The sequence below is a fragment of the Telmatherina bonti genome, assembly GCF_933228915.1.
Source record: "Telmatherina bonti genome assembly, chromosome: 12".
Lineage (NCBI taxonomy): Eukaryota > Metazoa > Chordata > Actinopteri > Atheriniformes > Telmatherinidae > Telmatherina > Telmatherina bonti.
This window is the reverse complement of record NC_136610.1, coordinates 22,340,172-22,361,469: the sequence shown is the minus strand read 5'-3', so window position 1 is coordinate 22,361,469 and position 21,298 is coordinate 22,340,172. Positions and strand designations below refer to the sequence as shown.

The following is a 21,298-nucleotide window of genomic DNA, read 5'->3' as shown; positions in this document are numbered from 1 at the left end:
GCCGTTTGCTTAGGCATGGCACAAAGCAAAACGTGACGATTCAGCACTTTCTTCCAAACAAAAAACTGAGAAAGTTTCCATTGTTTTTGGAGAAACTGAACATGGCAATGATTTAACAGATACATGGGAAATAATGAGTGCTGTAATTAGCTAGTCAGGCAATAAGAGCACTTAAAATGATCATCATATAGAGGTGCTTGATAATGCCATTCGCATGTGGCAGCTTTAAGCATCAGCAAGCATCATAACTTTAACGCCAGAGTAGAGAGGCTGCTCTCTTTTGTTGCATGTACACAGCATTTGCTGCTAATTCAGCCTGTGTCTCATAGCCATAAAAACCTAAAAGGCAAATGTAATGCGCATATGCTGATGAATGAAAAGTGCACAGATTAGAAGCTCAAGTGTGAGCTGAGGAAACTCAGGCTGAGACTTTGTTCCTGGGCAAACACAGAAGTCATGTTGTGCATTTGATGGCTTAATAAAGTCTTACCCAGTGGCTTAGAAGCAAAAGCACATTTATTGAAATTTTCTGCTTAATTTGACCTGAATTGAAATTAGCTTTCAGTGGATAGGAGCTTATAATTCACAGTAATTTAGCACTTTATTTTTCATTTAACGCATCATATACCAAATGCTTTAATATGTTTCTCCTAATCTGCTAAGTAAAGAGTCTCTGTCTAGGAAGTGACATCGAGTAGCTGGTAATCATATTCATTTAAAAATGTTTCGACTGATGTCCTCCCCTGTCATATAATTCAATTTGCTTTTAGCGTCATTAGCCAATAATCACAGCAAAAAAGATACTTGTGTCAATTATGGAGACTCCAAGGGTCAGTGAATATGAAGCATCACCCTGCAGCTCGGTTATGTGGTCTTGTAACAGTGATTAATCCCGGGTGTGTGTGTGTGTGTGTGTGTGTACGCCTGCGATCAAATATGTTATAAAAGTGCATCCCTAAACGATAAGCAGCTACAAGGCAAAAAGGTGATTATAAGTGTTACAACTATTCCCCGGGCTAAGTGAGATGGAGCAGAGTGTTGGATGGTCACGCCTTGTCTGCTCATGACAGTGGCGGGTTAAAGAGATTACACTGGGTCTGTGTCAGCAGCCTTGGCCTTGCACACATAAGAACATAATGAGGAAGGACATGCTTGGCCTGCTGGGGAGAGAAAAAAAAGAGGCTGAAGTTTAAAGCAGACTTCACAAGCAGCAAAAGCTTTTTGTGTGTTGTTTTACAAGAAGAAGTCGATTAGTATGACGCTTACATTCCTCCGAGTGGAACGAGGTCACTGTTTGAGTGCAGGGATGACGCCTCAGGGCTTCAGAACACAAATAACTCTGGTGCAGAGGATGGGAGAATGCCGTGGTCTCCATTAGCCTCAAGCTCTCTCTACAGATGTGCAACACTCCACAAATGCTCCTAACAATCGATGCATCTGTCCTCCGAGTGTGTGTTTTGGTTCTTTTGAAGGTTTAACTCTTGTACCTTAATGGCCGAACTTTCACTTTTTCAGATGGACCCAGCAGTTGATGAGGACCATCTGGGTTGCACCCATGTGGTAAGTTTACGCACCTGCTTCATATTGGCTGCAACATTTCTGTGATGAACCGGTGAAGACCAGTACATGCTTCTCCTGATGTTGCCTCCTCTTTATGGTCATAAAGTCATCTTTGAGAATTCTGCCTTTTCACTTTAAAGTTCTTGACCATGTTTTTTTTTTTTTTTTTAACCAAATGTTTCATATTTTATACATTTTATTTCAAATATGAATATTAAATTGGTAACTTAAAAAAAATAATGTCTATAAAATTTTAAAACAAGTGAAAAGATATACAGCAGCCTAATATTGGAATTATATGCAATAATATAATGTTATCATGTTTTTCATAACCCTGCTGGTTGAAGTCATGAACACCTGTTGCTGCACTTGATCAACTCACTTATAACATGATTTCAAAGTAACTTGCCATGTGTAAAACGGCATGTTACACAAAAGCTGTCGAAATACATGAACAATCCCGAAAAAGCGTTTGTGAAAATTAGTCATGGATGAAATAAAACATGTCACCGGTCCAGAAGAGGCTCCACCAGCCACAAACCGTACATTACACAGGCATTAACCATTTTACACTAAAAAGATGTAGCGTTTTCCATCAAGGGCTGCTTTTTGGTCAAATAAGTCGCATTATCATTAGGAATTTTGTGCAATAAAAATGTTATAATAGCAACGCTTTTATTCCTTTAAATGACCCGTGAATATTATTTTACCTGTGGTGAACTAGAGGACGCAACTATTCACGCGACACAATAGGAACAGCAGACCGTGCGTAAATTGCATCTTCATTTGCATTCCTGGTCCTAAGGAAGGGGGAAAAATAATGCAAATCTTAATGAGACAGTCTCCATTGTGGCTGTAATTGAAAAGCCATTCTTTGTTAATTACTGTTTCTCAAAGGGCCTTTCCGCGGTCACCGAGCTGAAACAAAAAAAAAAAGTTACTGATTCCGGGTTGGGAGGGATTTAAATGGACACGTCAAAAATAATGTTAATTGTAGATTTGAGATGCCACTTACGATTATTATAATGTCTGTGTTTATCAAAAATGAAATGAAACTAACAACGTGTTAATGGAGGCTATAACGATAGAAAGAGCAGCAGGGCAAATAAAGAGGCAATAAATTACAAGGAATAATCAGAGAGTTGTTTGGAGCTGAATGGCTGACACGAAGCGCAAGTCTCGTCGTTAAAAAGTATATTTTAAGATATTTGGTCCTTTAAATAAAATAAAACAGACACAAACAAACAAAAGTAAAGACAGCTTCAGTCGGCTGTTGAGCTGAGACTTGCAGATGTGCATTTCAGATTACTGTCATTTGATATTGACATGTTCGAAAACAAATAATGTTTTATGTTCTCAAAACTTTTATTTCTCAGATTTCTGGCTAAACCTAAACGCCGACGAAAAATAATGAAGAATATGATGAAAGTATTTGAAGAAAAACATGATGTCTTTTGCACATCTGGTGTGTGGAAACATCGTAGAAGGATGAAAAGATTTCCCCCCACATTTCTTTAAAACATTAAACGCGACTGACACGATTGCATTCAGGTTCCAAACTCCCATCAGGACATCCGCTTATTTCCCAACATTCAACAGTGGGGATTTTGCAGCCGCGCGCCCTGAGAGCCCCCTCAAGACTGTCAGCCTTGTTGAGTCTGAATTGGAGCAGGCTGTGCTGGTGGTCCTCCGTTTCTTAATTAGGAAATTAGCCGCACAGAGACCCTCATTATCAAACTCGGGGTTGCTCCTGGTGTTTCTCTCCCTCTCCCTGCTCTGGTCCATTTCCATAAGGAGATTACAAGCGGATCGGTACTGAGATTTGCCCAGATAAACAAATAACCGCTCCCTGAGAATTACATGACTAATTGGACGGTAGTTTTTATTGCTCCTGCTGTTTGTAACGCCCCATTAAACGGGAAAATTAAATTCATGAGCTGATGTCTCTTTTGAGTTGATTTACTGCAACTCTACGCGGATGACAGCAAATCCCTTGAAAATATCACTTTTATTTCAGCTTGAGCTATTTGAACATGTCACATTTGGAAAAAAAAATCTACAAATGTCTTAACCTTTTTATTTGTTTAAAATAAATATCCTTCATTTGTTACTGGGTGAACAAAAGAATACCACCCAAACACACTCACACGCACACACAAACAAACACAATGTTTTATTTGATTTAATTTAAAAAAAAAAAAAGGTTCACGTAATATTAAAAAATGTTTACATTACTGAATGTCTTATTTGCTCGTTGGTTTATTTGAGGAAACGGCATAAAATCGTCTAAATGAAGAGATTTTCGTTCGTTCCTGTTCTGATTTGAATTTAGGAAATTATTTTGAAAACAAACAAACAGAAAAACAGGTACATAAGGGACAGATTAAATAGAGAAGTCTGTGTTGGTCACCTCCGTACCGCGCAGGGCCCAAAGCTCCAGGAGGCGCAGCGCTCTGAAATTCACACACAACAAGGATCCCCGGTGAAGTCTTGCTGCCTGGAGATACTGAGGTGTTAATAGCCGTCTCCAATGGGCGATTCTCCGCAGTCATTAGCAGGTGTGAGGCTTTCCCCGTCCAGTGGTTTCAGTGCAAGAAAGTCGTTTGTAGCGCCACACATGCAAATGGTGGGGGCCCCTTCATGCTAATAGTTTCTGTAACCATTAACACTATGAAGAGAAAACAAGTCAGCGAACAGCAGCCGACCGCTTTTTAAAGATGAACTCATCTCCGAGTCCCAAACTGAACTTTTCCCTCGCAGGGACCAAAGAGATGGCCTGTCTCCTCCACAAGAGGTCGTTCATGTATTAAAGTTCTAGAGGGCGCACACACAGCTTCACGTACCAGTAATTTACTTTGGATTTCAGCAAGTGTTTATTTTCTCAATGTTAAACTAAAAAAAAACAAAACAAAACAAAACAAAACAAAACAAAACATGAAACTCATATTACAGCACTCGTCAGCCTCATTTCTAGTTATTTATTTATTTTTTTTACTATTTGCAGATTGAAAGAGTTTTTTGTTTAATCCTTTCAATTTTTATTTTATTTGTTGTGCATTCGCTACATGCTGGCAGAAATCTGAAAATGTTGTTGGTCTTTCCTCAACGCAGAAAGGTCTGCAAAACTCCTCAGGAAACTTTTAAGATCGCTTTAAAATTGTAATTCAAACGAGAATTTAGTTTGGGGGGGGGGGGGGGGGGGGGGGAGGTGAGGGGTGGGCATGTGTATTTTTGGTCATATAATAAATTTGCAGAAATCATTTTTTAAAATTGATTTATTTTCACCATTGTTTGGTGTAAATGTTGTTTTATATCTGCATTTCGATGTGGTATAAGTCTAACCAAAGAACCGACATTTTAAAATAACTCGGCAAAATTAAATAAAAAAGAAAACACACACACACACACATATACAATTTGAATAACACAAATATACAATCTTGCTCTTCGGACGGTAAATGTACATCTTTAACACTCACTGTTAAACTGCGCTGTGGGTTTAAAACTTCACCTCTCCCTCCTCTAACCAAAACCCATCGATGCGCGCTCCGGTTGGATGTGGGAGCTGCGCTCCGATTGGTCGCCTGCTCCTCGTTGTCACGCTGTCAATTCGCATCACATGGTCCGGCCTCTAGGCCTATTAACAGAAGAGCTTGGCGAACAAGTTTCCAGACTTGTATTTCAGAGCCGAGAGGAACGCAGCAGCTTTGAGCGGAGAGAAACCAGAAGCACCTGCAAACCCTTTAGCCTCTTCGGGCAGAACTTTTCCCTCTCTTCATGTGAGACCGGTCAGTAGACAACCTCTCTGACTATTGGCGTTGTTTTGTGAACTTTTACCTCCCCCTCTTTCCTCGTACGTGTGAGAGCTCACTAAAAGTCGCCTGAATGTATAACATGATGGAAACTGAGATCAAGACGCCGCTCCCGCAGTCCAACTCGGGTTCGGTGCAGGGCGCAAAAAACAACAGTGCCAGCGACCAGGAACGAGTAAAGCGGCCAATGAATGCTTTCATGGTCTGGTCCAGGGGACAGCGGAGGAAGATGGCACAAGAAAATCCCAAAATGCACAACTCTGAAATCAGCAAGCGGCTTGGTGCTGACTGGAAACTTCTGACCGACGCAGAGAAGAGGCCGTTCATCGACGAGGCCAAGCGCCTACGGGCTATGCACATGAAGGAGCATCCGGATTATAAATACCGTCCTCGTAGGAAGACCAAGACCTTGCTCAAAAAAGACAAGTATTCTTTGCCGGGAGGTTTGTTGGCGCCAGGATCCAACACCGTCAACAGCTCCGTGTCGGTGGGCCAGCGGATGGATGGTTACCCGCACGTGAATGGGTGGACGAACAGTGCGTACTCCCTCATGCAGGACCAGCTGGCCTACCCTCAGCATCACAGCATGAACAGCCCACAGATCCAGCAGATGCACCGGTACGAGATGGCAGGTCTCCAGTACCCGATGATGTCCTCGGCGCAGACCTACATGAACGCGGCTTCCACTTACAGCATGTCTCCAGCGTACACGCAGCAGACCACCAACGCCATGGGGCTGAGCTCCATGGCGTCCGTGTGTAAGACCGAACCAAGCTCACCGCCGCCGGCCATCACGTCCCACTCTCAGAGGGCGTGTTTGGGGGACCTGAGGGATATGATAAGCATGTACCTGCCTCCCGGCGGGGACAGCGCAGAGCATTCCTCCCTGCAGAGCAGCCGGTTACACAGCGTCCATCCTCACTATCAGACCGCAGGGACTGGGGTCAACGGGACGCTACCTCTCACCCACATCTGAAAGCAACACATAAATAGACTTCTAAACTTTTTTTTTCTTTTTAAGAAAAGATATTTCGGATACTTGAACTTTTTGGTTGCTAAAATATGATATAAAAAAACCCAGCAATTTTGTTTAAAGAAAATATCTCGAAATGAACTTAAAAAGGATCGAAACTGAACGCTGACCCCATCTCAGAGGGTTTTTTTTTTTTTTTATAGAAGCAATCAACTCATGTAGAAGAATTGGACTTCTATATTTTGAATATTGCCATATTTTCTCTTTATGAAAAGGCATGTGGCCCTGTGAAAGGGCTGGTGTATTTCAGACAAGCTGGATGGACAGTTGTTCATAAATGTTTACACTTCATTTGTAGAATGTCAGTCGTCTCCACTGTGTCCAAATTTTGTAAACTTTTGTGTTCTCCCCTCTTTACCCAATGAACTAGGTTAAATGAAATGTTAAGACTGTGCGGGTCGCAAACGCAAGTTTTATTTATAGTAAGTTTTTTTTTTTTTTACTTTCATTTGTAATTTTTTTGTCTTTTTGTTTCTTAGCTTGTGAACCCGATATTTTGTCAATTGAAACATGTTCCGATGTGTCTTTATTTTGTAAATTGTTCAGTGATGGTCTCCGACAGTGTCACGTTTACTCATGATCTCAAACGAAAAAGTTTTTATTTAAACTGACGTTTCTACATATTTTAAGACCACCCTTTATTCTTAAATGCTGAATAAATTTCTACGAAACGTAATTTGTGACTCCGTGTTTTGTGTGCAAAACAAGTTTTGGAAAGAGCACCAGAAAGTTTTTTTTCCCCCAGCAGGCATCCATATAAAATGTTAATCAAACTAAATAACTTATTTGCCATCTAAACTTGTAAACACTGGGATAATATTCTAAGTTGTGCTCAGTATTGAATCTATGTGTATGTTTCTGTTATCAAAAGCAACTTTAATGCACATTTTAATTCAGAAGTCTAAAACACCTGAAGCAAATGTTTTATTTATTATACTTCCAAGACATTAGAAATGTTTGGATATTTATACATATAAATTTCAAATCAAGAAAATCCTTTTTCATCATTCTCACTATGTTTTGTCAGATATTACTTTTAATCCTTTTTTCTTTTTTGTACCCCCCTCAAGGAACAAATAGGAAAACTGGGGTAAATCTTTTTCTTCTTTCTACATTTCAACTCAGATAATTGTTGAAAAAACTGTCTTAGTGTTGCCTTTTTAGAGTCTAATTTTATTTCCCCAAATTCAACCGATTTTAAGACTTATTTCATTCTCATTAGGTGTGAAAAAGCAGACCATCAGCATTTATTATATGATTAGTGTCACTTTGGATGTTTCCTAGACTTTATCAAAATATTTACATTATTCATTTGACATTTAAAAAAAATCTAAACAATATAAAATATCTTACACAAATTAAGAAATAATATCCATTTAAATTGAGCTGCATTTTGGATTGTGCATTTTAGATTTTAAAAGGATGCTGTATAAAACTTAAATTTCCTACAAATTTTTTGTTTAGAAACACTTGAAACTTGTACAGGAAATTTATAAAGTATTTCCATGATGCTGCACTGAACAGAATATTTTTTAAAAGTATTTAAAAACATTTAATGTGAGATTTAACACACTTTTATAATTTGATGTTATAAAATTCTAGTTGTGCGCATCTTTTAATGATTATGAATCTTGGAATAACTTCAGAAACTTGCATCTAAAATCACTTTATGTTTCAACAAACTGCACTTAAATAACACTGCATCTCTAAAAATAACCTCGCCCACTATGGACTGCTGTATAATAAAAAGATTTTTGGAAGAATGGGTTATCCTGCTGTTGCAGTGTACCTTAGGGTGAATAAGCTCTGACCACCAAGAGAGTCTAAGCAGTGGCGGCCCTGCTGGCCTTCCCACACTCCCTGCAAGACTGGATCCACAGCTCAGCACAGCAGCCTGGATTATCCCCACACACCTTTGTGGAGGGAAAGATTATCCAGACTTCTCTGCATTCAGTGACAGGGTTTAAGTCACTCTAGCGTGCCAGCAGCCACCCGTCACCTAATCGCACTCTCCAACTCATTTTTTTGCAATTAAGTAGCTTAAGTGTTTTCCGTGGTGTGGCAAGTGCAAAGGTTAGTGATAATTTATCAGACCCATGGAAGTTATCTCCTCTGAGAATAGCTGTTGTGATAAAAATGCCAACTTGTGTGCTAAGTGCCATCTAAAATGTTGAGGTTTTTACTTAATAATTAGTGGAAAAGTTCAGACATGTCTGTGCAGTGAAATTCTGCTCAGTGAGGCTTAGATCTCTGTACTCACAGTGTGAAATGGAAGTATAAAGCCTGCCGATGATTTAGGACTGAAAGTCAGTGTCGTTCAGGAAAAGGTGTGAGGCTTAACTGCATATTGATTGTGTTTGAATATTCTGACAGTTAGACCATCTGAGTTTGGCTCCAAATCACCACCACCCCCATCCCCCGTTCTCTCCCCCTGCTGAGTGCCCAGAGGGCCTCTCTTCCCCGTCATGTGGAGCTCAGTGCCCACTCAGCAAGTGCAGGCATATCCCACTTCCATCTGCCTATGACCTCACAACCCATGTTTGTTTAACCCCCACTCCGAAAACTAACCTAATTATAGCCCTGTAGAACATGGATTCAGCGGATTCCCAGTGGATTCTGCGCTGTGTGTCTACTTATCTGTGTATGAAAGCACATGAACAGTGGCGTCGCCATAGGCCATGTTTCAGTCAGCCCCTTTTTACGCTCATCTCTCTTCACGTTATGTCAGAACATGTCCGGCAAGTTGCATATCTTCTGGGAGTATACAGGGGGGGAAAAAAAGGTGGTAAAAGCATCAGAAATGTGCTTAAGTGTCTCTCTTTACGTCAGTGTGATGAGTGGAAAACTCATTACACAAATTTAGCTGACAGACTGACGTTTATGACATCACCAACCCTCCTGCTTGACTGGCTGGGCAACTTGCAGCAGGAGCACACCTTATGCTCGTAGTCTCAACTGCTGATTTAATCTGATGTGGAACCTCCTCAGATCGACAGCTCAGACAACAACATAGCTTGGGTGTAACAGATCAACGCATGAGCGCTGCTGAGGATTGTACCTATGACAGATTCAGACTGTATTGATTTGCTTTGGCTGGGATCCTCGGTGGGGGGGGGGGGGGGGGGGGGGGGGGGGGGCTTTGATCTGAGCCTGGAGGGAGAGGGGGGTTGGGGTGCTACTATAGTTGTCTGTCCTGCTTGGGCAGGCTTGTCCAGTGTGGAAGAACCTGTGTGAGGTTCTGAGTTTGACAGAGGAGTAGCGTGTGTGTGTGTGTATGAAGGTGCGGGGGTTGGGGACGGGGGTTAATCTCCCTGAACTGAGGCAGATGTTGTTAACGAGCTCCTCTCAGATCGACTCCCTGCGTGGGAAAATGGCATCAAATCCTCCTGGGGTCAGGGCTTTTGGGCTGACCCACTGAGAGTTATCCCTCTCCACTGCACTGTCCTCTGAATCCTTCTCCATTCACTCACCCACTCACTCACTCACTCATTCACTGACAGCACTCACCACAGACACTAGAAAATCACATTTGACTGCTTTTTTTTTTTTTTTTTTTTTAAATCTCTTTTCTTTGAAATGCATCCCAAAATGTTCAAGTCCCTGCCTGAACTTATGGGCACTGACTCATTTTGTTGCGTGATGTTAATGTCTCATTAAAGATGACTGTGGTTGGATTGCTGTGCCTTACACAACCGCAAAGAATGCTGAGTGGGAAATGCTTCAAAGACAATCATGCCTCTGCTCAGAGAAACCGAATCCGCCCAGCAGGGACGTACTTGTGTTTTTGTCAATGGAAGGTAAATGACTTGAATTAAGGTGTTACAGACTTTCAGGCACCCAAGTTGCCGTTTAGTAACTGTTGCATTTATGTAAATTAAATTATCGTAATAAATGGACACTAACTAATTTTCTATAGCTCAAAAATGAAACAATGCCTTTCATCTAGTGATATAAGCAACGAGAGATAAAAGAAAACAGGGGTATTGCATCTTTTTTCATGCAGTGTTGAAGACATGAGCTCTTTCAGAACATCACAACAAATGGTATAAAAAGGAAAACAACTCTGAAAATAAATAATGATCAAATCTGATCAATAACCTCTAAAACTCTTTTAGAAGAAGATCATTGATCAAAGTTGAGGTTGATTCAGATTGTGAAGAGATAAAACGTATACTAAACATCTGAAGAACTTCATGTCAACCTGGAGCCCTCTGTTGTGATGGCCTCAGCTCGTAACATATGCATGAGAACAAAACATAGTATTGCTTTTTTCAGGGTTCAGTGCATGAACTTGTCTATAGGTGATCGAAGACACACCTGCAGGGAAAACAATATTCTTCTATCCTGTTGCTTCTTTGATACCCGTGGAGGATTTCCATATCTCCAAGGTTTTAGCATGTGCAGTTACATCTGTTGGCAAATATTTTTAACACCAGCTGCTGGCAGATGCAGATATCTGGCGTGTCCCGTTGTGAAACATTGACTTTTGTGCTGAAACTGACAGTATTGGCTGTGTTTGATTTTTTGTTGGGTTCACAAAGTTTGGCCATGTGAAACACATTTGAACATTGTTGAAATGTTGACTAAAAAGTCTTTGACAGAAAAATTTATGATTGAGAATTTGCCTGCTTGAATTTGTGCTCATTCTAACAGTGTCCAACGTTTGAGTGAATGTATTTATTCATTTATTTATTTATATATTCATTTGAATGTTTCCTTGCCATTACATGGCAAATAAACTACACAACTAATTAATAACCACTGTTATCCAAATGATTATGTTTCCATATTGCTGCAAAATGTAAACAATGGTGTGTCCCTACTTAAATGCGCCACCTTGCACGCATCTAACAGCACAAAATATGACAGAATAAATTAAAAAATGAACAAACAAATGTTTCACACTGGCCTTCAGCATGGTCTGACTACTTCCTAACAACATTTACAAAAAGCTGAAATCTACCACTGCTAAAAAGAACTTCTGCAGGTGTGAACTGGCTTTTTAACCAAGAAATGGAAGAATGTGAAGCATCGCACACAGGTGGAGAGGATTTTTTTTTTATTATTTATAGAAAAATTTACCGGCCATAATTTCCTAAATAATGCAAAATGTTCTGCTACTTCAAATTACTAAGTAAAGCAGTAAAGTAAACCCTGTAAAGCATTTTCTCCATTAGCTTTGGGAATTCTGGTAAAGAAATGTGTGGAACAAAAACCAGTTATTTATCATAAAGAAAGTCCTTTCAGTTCACGGCAGATGATGCATGTTTGCAATACATATTTTGTGCAGTTTTTTCTTTTGTTTATGTCAATTTGTGAAAACATCCTGTTTAAAAGATAAGAGTTAATAGTTACAAATATGATATCTTAATCATTATTATACGATATGATTTAAGGGTAGCTGTTCATTAGAAAGATAACGCAGCCTGAGTTTTATTCAAAAAGGAAATCTTTAAACTTTGATCTGGACTGCTTCCTTTAAAACCACAAAGTAGGGTATTACCTTTAATGAAAGTTACCCTGCAGTGTGTGTGCAATGCAGTTTTCATTTCTGCCTTGTTTTAATGCAGTTTGGATAATAGAAACCACCAAGCTTTCTGGTTATTATCTTTTTCAACCTATGTACAGACTGAATACCCTGTACACAACTTACCTGTGATGTGGCTTCTCCTCATCAATCACATCCAGAATGGGCATGTCTCTGTTCCATATCATGTCAGCATGCCTGCTTTAGGGTTTATCCTAGCTCAGGATTTAATGCAAGGGTCATCCATTAAGGTGTTTGACTCAGAAGGTGTGTTTACTTTGTCCCAGCAGGTGTGTGTGAATATGAGACTTGTCAAATATGAGGCAGGATTACTGCTGCTTTTGTCTCAAACAAAACAAATACAAATCACACGAACAGCTGAAATGGGAGGAATCTGCTCCTTTGCTGCCCGTTGTAAGGATCCTTTGACATTTTGTTCTGCTAAACACTACTGAGCTTTACTTGAACTTGTTTTCGCTTGTAATTGTGGTCGGAGAAAAAAAGCAGAAAACCACACGTGCACGCAAGTGCACGCAGTCGTCGCACAAAAAAAAAGAAGAAAAAAAGAAACCAGATTAAGCAGTTTCTCTCTGAATAATTGACACATATGTAAAAATGATTGGTTCTAATGTAAAAAGCTCAGACATGTGAATCATTCTAGTGTAAAAAATGCATCTGCTGCAGATGGTCTCTTTCTGTAACGCATACGACTTTGTTTATGAACATTGGAGCATGTAGAATTGTCTATAATGAGTCAAACTATAGAGTTCTGACCCCACTAGTGACCTGTCCCCGAAGACTTGAAAAATGGGGCCAAGTGTGTGAGCTGATGTATGTACTATGCCTTAGGACAGAGAAGTGAGTTTGGGACTGCTGCAAGACAATGCAGAGGAAGGGGGATGAGGACTTCAGGGGCTCACAAGGGGAAGATTAGGCCTCTCATCTAGGCCACAGATATTGATTAGTGTTCGTTGAGTACAGTGATAGTGAACATAGATTGACAGATGTACAATGGCCATGTGGTGGCTGTGACCCATCAGAAGCTTTCTAATCGTATTATAATTGTCAGAAGATGACTGTGTTCATCCAGCAACCTGTACCTATGTATGCCCCCTCCCCAAAGGACTCCTACTGCGCACAGACTTCCAAAAAGACATCCACATGTTGACAAAGTTCTACAATCTAATAGACATGAACGATGAGCAAAGATGAGATATTTTTGTTCCGGTTAAGAACATTTTGTGAAATTTATGTATGTGGTTTATGGGAGAGTAACCCTGGGAACATGGGGAGGAGGTAGAACACACTTGGCTACGGGTCAGTCCTGACTGACTCTGTCACTTATTGATTAGTTGCCATGGAGAGTTAGTCAGGCCATCTCTCTTGGAGGTGTCTCCCAGAGGGCCAGCAGTGCTGCCCAGATGAGCCTGTGAAGTCTTTGTCTGCAGGGGGTTTAGTGTGTGTGTGTGTGTGTGTGTGTGTGTGCGCGTGCACAAGTGCGACTCTCACTCATACATCCTTCATCTTCATCCCTCCTCCTCTTGACCCCCTCTGTGGTTCTTTTACTCACACTCTACTTTTTGCATCGTCCCCCGAGTCGACTAACTCCCAAAAAAATAATCTGCATCCGTTCTGGGAAGAAAATGCCTCAATATTTATGCCTGCACCCTCTCAGGGGGAGACCAGCATTAATGGGGATTGTAAACAAATTGTCCAGACTTATTGAAGTGTGAAATCCTCCTTCATAGCCCCTGGATTTGCCTACTCATATGATCCTCTCATCTCTGTTTTTGTGTTGTCATTGTTCCTATCAAAGCTTAGGAAGGAGGGGGTAGAAGGAGGAAGATGGATGGCTAGGAGTTGGGAGGTACCCACAGCTCCACCTGCAGTAGCTGACGGCCCTGGTGACAGCTCAACGGGGAGACAGACGGTGCAGAAATTGACACCTTTCTGGAATAATTATTAGACTGAGATCTGCAGGTGAAACAAGTAGAAACATAGACATAGAGGTACAAACATACAACAGTGATCCTGTGATTATAGCTGAAATCCCTTTGTCTTCATTTTAGCTCTTATAACTGAATAAAAGATGATTTTAAACCCCTTCTGAAGGAAAACACTATTGGTTGGCTAAATGTTTTCAAAGTTTGGAATATTTCTTTAATTAAAAGATTGTTCTTACCGAGTCTGAAATCACAAAATGTGAAGACATTCAAGTAAAACAGGCAGTTTGTATGAGTTGACAACTGAGCTGTACTGCAACCGTCTTTGGTTGTGGCTTCAGTTTGAATATTTATACTGTACATCCAGTATTTCTCTGCAGAGGGCCATTGTTACTATATTTCTGGAAACATTCAAATGTGGCCTTTTTGCTAAATCATTGGCTTTTATGGAACCTTATAGTTCAAATAAATCTCAACAATTATGTCATAAAAAGTTATCTACAAGCACTGAAAAATGCTATACATCAAATCATTCTATTGTTAAAGCATCAGCTGAGGGCTTATTTACTAAAGTTTCATTTTAAATTCCAAATCGTCAATCAAAATCATGCTAACGTCTTGTCTTTTCAAGACTATGCGCACAAACTTCTTAACCCCGAAACTTGACATGGGCCCCCACTATCCCTCCCTGATATCACACCTTGGATGCATAAACATGCCTGTGCTCCACACATCACCCCACCCCGGGGGGCCTGCATGGCTTTAGTGCCGCACTGTGACACCAATCAGGGGAGATGGCGGGCTTCTTTGTCATGCAAACACCACTTGCTTCTTGTCTTATTCAAATGTCTACCCTCTCTCTTTCTCTTCTCTCTCACTCTCTCTCAACCCCTACCTTGCCTCACCCCTCTGCCCCGCCACCTCCCCGAACTTCAGTCCCCCCCCCCCTCTCCTTCTCAAGTCCAAGTAAATCCTCACCGAGAGAAGAGAGAGCCTTGAGGCCTGGGGGCTGCTGAGGCAGGCCTCTCTCCTGGGGGTCAGGCTGTGTCTCAGAGCACAGGGCTGTTTCCAGGCCCAACCAAGTCTATTTCATATTCAAATGTTACAATCAGGCCTCTGACCCACAGGGGGCTCTTTATGGTTGCGGCTCCAGGTCGTGGGGTCAAGATGGTGATTTAATAGCTTGGGCAGAGGAAAAGAGTGGGGGAAAGCAAAGTGATTTAGGGGATGAATGAGTAATAAAAAAGCATTTTTCCTAAGTTGTCATGTAAATTTAAATCCTTATTCAATATGAGGCTCCCTCCACACAAGAGACCTTCCTCTATGACTTTCTAGTGGACTTTAGCCACTCAAAGTGAAGAAAGTCCATTTTCTGCTTTTACTCTTGACTTGTGGTTGATGTAAACAGTAGCTGTCGGTGAAGCAGATGAAGCTTAGGGTTGGAGATAAAAGAGATGTTAAAGAGTCATCATGCAAGTATGGTGCCACTGTGTCTCAGATGTCCTCATGCTCTGGAGTGGCCTGTTATTCCTGTCCCCGAGGGTGTGTTCCCAGCATTGCAGCTTTAGGAACGTAGGCAGTTTTCAGTGTTTATGTATGTGTGATAGAGATCATGCTGGAGTGGATGTGGGCTGGTTTATTACGTGTGAAGAGGGTAACTTGTGTCTTTTTTTTTTTTCAAAAGGGAAAGCTGAATTGAAAGCACACACAGATGCTAAGTTTCAAAGAGTTTTTTTTTTTTTAGGCTTTTTCATACTTGAGATACCTTCATCCATCTGCAAAACATGATATTCAGTCCTTTAAATGTTATTTACTTTCCCTTTAATAATTATTATGGCTTCATTCTGACATTTCTCATGATGTAGTTTTTTTTTTTTTTTGACTGTACATAAAGGGAGGTATAACAGTCACACTATGGTGCATACTGCATGATGTACAGAGAAGTTGAGAGATTGGAAAAAGCAAAAGAGAGAGAAGATAGTACTGACTAGGGTAACTGTGTCATTAATTGCATAAACTGCTATTTAACAAGTTGATATTGAAATTTGATTCCACTTTTCCAGCCAATTCATTAAAGTAAATGGGGATAATACTTATTAATACTTATAATACTTATAAATGCATTCAGCAGCGTGTATGTTTTTGCATGTTTGCACTGAATTTTACGCATTCTTACAATTAATGCAAATAAACATGGGGTTTGATCTTGATACTGATATAAACTGATTTAAATGTGACTTTCTTTTCGCTTTCAGTGGGCAGATTTTTAAGACTGGCTCTTTGTGATTTGAAATAGGTCGAGATATACGATATGGTGCTTAAATAAAACTATGTAAAGTAACTATGTTTCTCTATAGAGTCACAGTTTTCTGACATCATGTCTTATAGTCTATCAAATTAAATCAGCGTGAGTGCAGTAATTGTATAAAACACAGATGCAATAGATGGAAGAAAGTGAAAATATCCTTTATTTATGTGTAAGGTTATTGACTGTGTTTTAGAACTTCTATTCCAATTAAACTGGGATGTTGTGTAAATATATTGTATAAATAATGCAAATAAAAACAAAATACAATGATTTGCAAATCTTTTTCATCCTATATTCAATAAAATACACGACAAAAGCAAGATATTTAATTTTTATATATATATATATAATATATATATTATATTATATACATATAAATATATATATATATATATGTATATATATATATATATATATATATATATATATATTTGAATCCTGGCAGTGCTTTCACTCTAGTGATAGTATGAGTAGCACTTAAGTGGGTCTACAACCCACATAAGTGGCTCATGTAGTGCAGCTCATCCAGGATGGCACATTAATGCGAGCTGTGGCAAGAAGGTTTGCTGTGTCTGTCAGCGTAGTGTCCAGAGCATGGAGGCGCTACCAGGAGACAGGCCAGTACATCAAGAGACGTGGAGGAGGCCGTGGGAGGGCAACAACCCAGCAGCAGGACCGCTACCTCCTTCTTGTGCAAGGGGGAACAGGAGGAGCACTGCCAGAGCCCTGCAAAATGAGCTCCAGCAGGCCACAAATGTTCATGTCTCTGCTCAAACAGTCAGAAACTCCATGAGTGTGGTATGAGGGCCCAACGTCCACAGGTGGGGGTTGTGCTTACAGCCCAACACCGTGCAGGACGTTTGGCATTTGCCAGAGAACACCAAGATTGACAAATTCGCCACTGCCGCCCTGTGCTTCACAGATGAAAGCAGGTTCACACTGAGCACATGTGACAGACATGACAGAGTCTGGAGACGCCGTGGAGAACGTTCTGCTGCCTGCAACATCCTCCAGCATGACCGGTTTGGCAGTGGGTCTGTAAGAGTGTGGGGTTGCATTTCTTTGGAGGGCCGCACAGGAGGACCCTCAGACTTCTTGTGGGACCATATGCTGGTGCGGTTGGCCCTGGGTTCCTCCTCATGCAAGACAATGCTAGACCTCATGTGGCTGGAGTGTGTCAGCAGTTCCTGCAACACAAAGGCATTGATATTACGGACTGGTCCGTCCGTTCCCCAGACCTGAATCCAATTGAGCACATCTGGGACATCATGTCTTGCTCCATCCACCGACGCCAAATTGCACTATAGACTGTCCAGGAGTTGGCAGATGCTTTAGTCCAGATCTGGGAGGAGATTCCTCAGGAGAACATCCGCCGCCTCATCAGGAGCATGCCCAGGCGTTGTAGAGAGGTCATACAGGCACACGGAGGCAACACACACTACTGAGCCTCATTTTGACTTGTTTAAAGGACATTACATCAAAGTTGGATCAACCTGTAGTGTGTTTTTCCACTTTAATTTCGAGTATAACTCCAAATCCAGACCTCCATGGGTTGATACATTTGATTTTCATTAATTATTTTTGTGTTATTTTGTTGTCAGCACATTCAATTATGGAAAGAACAAAGTATTTAACAAAAATATTTCTTTCATTCAGATCTACAACTTGTTACTTCAGTGTTACCTGGATTTTTTTGAGTATATATATATATATATATATATATATATATATATATATATATATATATATATATATATATATATACATATATGTATATATGTATATATAATCGGACAGGTGAGTGCATTCCTGAAAAGGCTCGGTTTCTCACAAGCAAGGGTGGGGCGAGGTTTACCATTTTGTGTATTGTCTTTGCTGCGTATTCAGTTGAATATAGGGTTAAAAGATCTTGCAAATGATTGTACACAACATGCAAGAGTTTATTTCTTTCGCAGGAACAGAGGACATGGTGCTGCACAGTCACCGCAGTTGTCAGATGAGCGGCTGCACCTCACTAATCCTTCTAAGTCTCTCTAGAATTTCCTTTCATTATTACAACATGTTTTTCACTTATTCATTTGACTCAATAGGAAAAATACATAGGACGTATGAAAGTTTGGAAGTTTCTGTTTCTGTTTTTATGTTTCGTTGACAATCTACAGGATAATTCCAAACAGCTGATTGATCAGCTGTCTAATGAACTTATCACTGCTTTATGTGTGTTAATCGGACTTCAGATTAGTACTAAAAGTAACACGTCGGTCTGACTAGTCAAGCAGCTATCATAAAGTATTACAGAAAATAAAACACTATGGGGATAATTCACACACATTCAGTTGTCATTACATTAAGATAAATGGAAAACAGAGTATCTAAAAGTGTGTTTATTTATTTATTTACTTTTAATTTTGTTTGACCAGTTTGATAATAAAGTTTATTTTATGTTCCCATTGTAGTGGCCCTAAAATACAAAAACAAAACCTCTCAGAAAACATACTGCTAACTCAGAAAACACAACAAAACAGAAAACATTTGACAAAACAGATTATTGCAGAAAACACACAAAAAAGCAAGAAGTCAAGAGACAGAGGCAGCAAAAAAGGCAATACAGAAATTGTGATGACAAGAAACAGAAAACAAAATTATATTTCCAAAATAGAAGAAGAGCAAAGGTCATAACTACAGTAACAAAAAAAAAAAAATTAACAGCTAAAACAATCATGATATGTACAAAAACAAGTGATAATAAATAAGTGACTAAAACAAGTGTGAGGTTTTGTAGCAAATAATTGTGAGGAATCTTTAGTAGTGGAGACAGGTATGAATGAACTCAATGCACTTCAGGGTGTGCTGCAGCTGATTCCTGTCGTTTGCAGCCAAAAACACTGAGAAAAAAATAATGGACAAAAGAGTTGTGTACTTTCAGTGTGAAGAGGTTGATAAAACTAGAAGAGCGTAAGCAAAGACTCAGAGTGGACATTCAGAAGTGACTGCAGGTATGATGGAGTTTTCCCAGTTAAAGTATACTAGATGAATAGTAACCAATGAGTTTGTCTGCAAGACTTGAGTGTAGGCAGTTCAATAGAGAATACAGGTGGCAGTGATGGATGCTGAAAGAAGCTCCACTCACAAAATGGATAGCAGCATGGCAGATGACGTCTAGATTGTGAAGAAGAGAGTTTGAGGAACACCAGATGCAGACAAACTCACCATAGTCCAGAACAAGGAGCGCCATCATTTTTTACCAGGCATTTTTTTGTTGAAAGTGTGAAAAAGGATTTGTTACAGAAGAGAACCCCAATGCAGGATTCGACCTTACTGAGCAGTGCATTTATGTGAATTTCAAAAGAGAATTTCAAAAGAGTCCAAGATTCATTATTGTTACACTAAAATGATATCTGTGATTTGATGTTGCATTAAATGTGTCAGTTTCCTGAGATCTTGTCCCAGAGCAGAACTGTATACACAGGGATTTTTGTCCGTTGTGTAAAATTTACTTGGGACAAGTTTGAATACATTTTTTGTACTGTTTTCTCCACAGGTAAAAACCTATTTCTGCAAATATCAATATTTCAAGGAAATCCATTAGAAATGTCAAATGATGTTTCCAAATTTATGGATCAGTTATGACCAGTCCAAATGTCTCATTTAACCTACCTGGTGTCTGTTTATGTCCAAGTTTATTATGTGATCTTTTTCCTTGCCCGTTTTAAGGAAAATACAGTGACTAATGAGCTTACACTACCAGCAGCAGAAACCAGGAACAGAAGGCAGCATTTGCAGATGTATGTGAGGGGCCACTAAAGGGCAAGATATGGCAAGCTCCGGTAGGCACAGCTGTAGCGCAAAGTCATTATTGCTCCTCTACTGATTCAGAAGAAAAGGGCCGCTCTAGCCACATGGCCAGTCTGCCACGCCTGCCCCTTGTCCCCCAGCCGCAGACATCCGCAAAGGCCTGGCAGCGCCAGGCGGCACCACTCACAGTTTGCACCCGTCTCACGTGTGGCAAGGCAGTCGAGCAAAACAGAGAGGTGTTGCAGGGCAGAGACGGGGGTGGGGTGAAGGCAGTGGGGTGGTGTGGGGAAGGATGTGTGGGTGCAGAGGTTAAACCAGGGTAGGAGGGCTCTTTTCCTTCTCTTATCTTCCGACTGACCGTTCTCTTTCCCATCCCCTCCTCCACCCCTGCACCCCTGTCCTTCCTTTTGTGGCCTGTGCACCTGCAGCCCTTGAGTCTGGGTAATAAAGCTGAAGGAATTGTCTACTGGAGGTTGGAGGAAAAGTGTGTGTGCATCTGTGTGTGTGTGTGTGTGTGTGTGGGAGAGGGGGGTATTAGACTGCATGGGAAACACAAGCAACAGGTTCAAACTGTGGTTGTTTAATACGGTACAACGGCATATCCCGGAGCGATGGGCTTCACTTAATGCAATTTGACATAGAAAGAGTAAGTTTAAGCAGATTTGTGTCCAGATTTACGCCATGTTTGGGTTAGTGTCATAATGAATCAGTTTGATCATAATGACCCCTGATGCTTGGCCATTTAGGGGCATTGTATATGTAAAACGAGCAAATTACTTCTGTTCTGTGAAGACTGGTAGCTAAAAAAAAGTACATTTTTACACCTTATGAGTTCTGTTTTTAGATTTGGGAAAGTATCTTTTTTTATGTAATCCATCCCATTCTAAAGTAAAATTAGCAAAATGCTGGTTCTGTGTAGATCTGTGTTATCTGCAACTTTCATTTTCTCTTGTGTTTTCTTGTACATTTACCTGACTTTAATCAAAACTGAAAATATTAGAGATGATACAGATTTTTTTCTTGTCCAAGTGCACATTCTACCAATGAATCCAGTTTGAAAACCATGGAACTACAAACAAGCTAAAACTAGCAAATAATATATTTATAGAATGAGGCAGAGCTCGTATTACTGGTATCTTTAGCGTGTTATCTGCCACTCCACAGGGAGGCCGGTTTTCTGATCACAAACCTACATGGCGGGAACTGTGCTACAGAAGTAAAACATTGCTGACTCATATAGTTGTTCATTTAGTTTAGAATGTATAGATGGAGATAAAAAAATATATATTCTCAGCCACGTTCTGCAGTCTCTTTTCAATT

General features: G+C 40.3%; 1 protein-coding gene across 1 annotated transcript; it reads left to right on the top strand.

The window, feature by feature from the left end:
• Window positions 1–5,445: 5,445 nt before the first annotated feature.
• Window positions 5,446–6,348, top strand: sox3 (SRY-box transcription factor 3; the record flags this gene model as incomplete). Its single annotated transcript, XM_079250422.1, has 1 exon — window positions 5,446–6,348. The coding sequence occupies one exon, from the start codon at window positions 5,446–5,448 to the stop codon at window positions 6,346–6,348; it is 903 nt and encodes a 300-aa protein (XP_079106548.1).
• Between the last annotated feature and the right edge of the window lie 14,950 nt (window positions 6,349–21,298).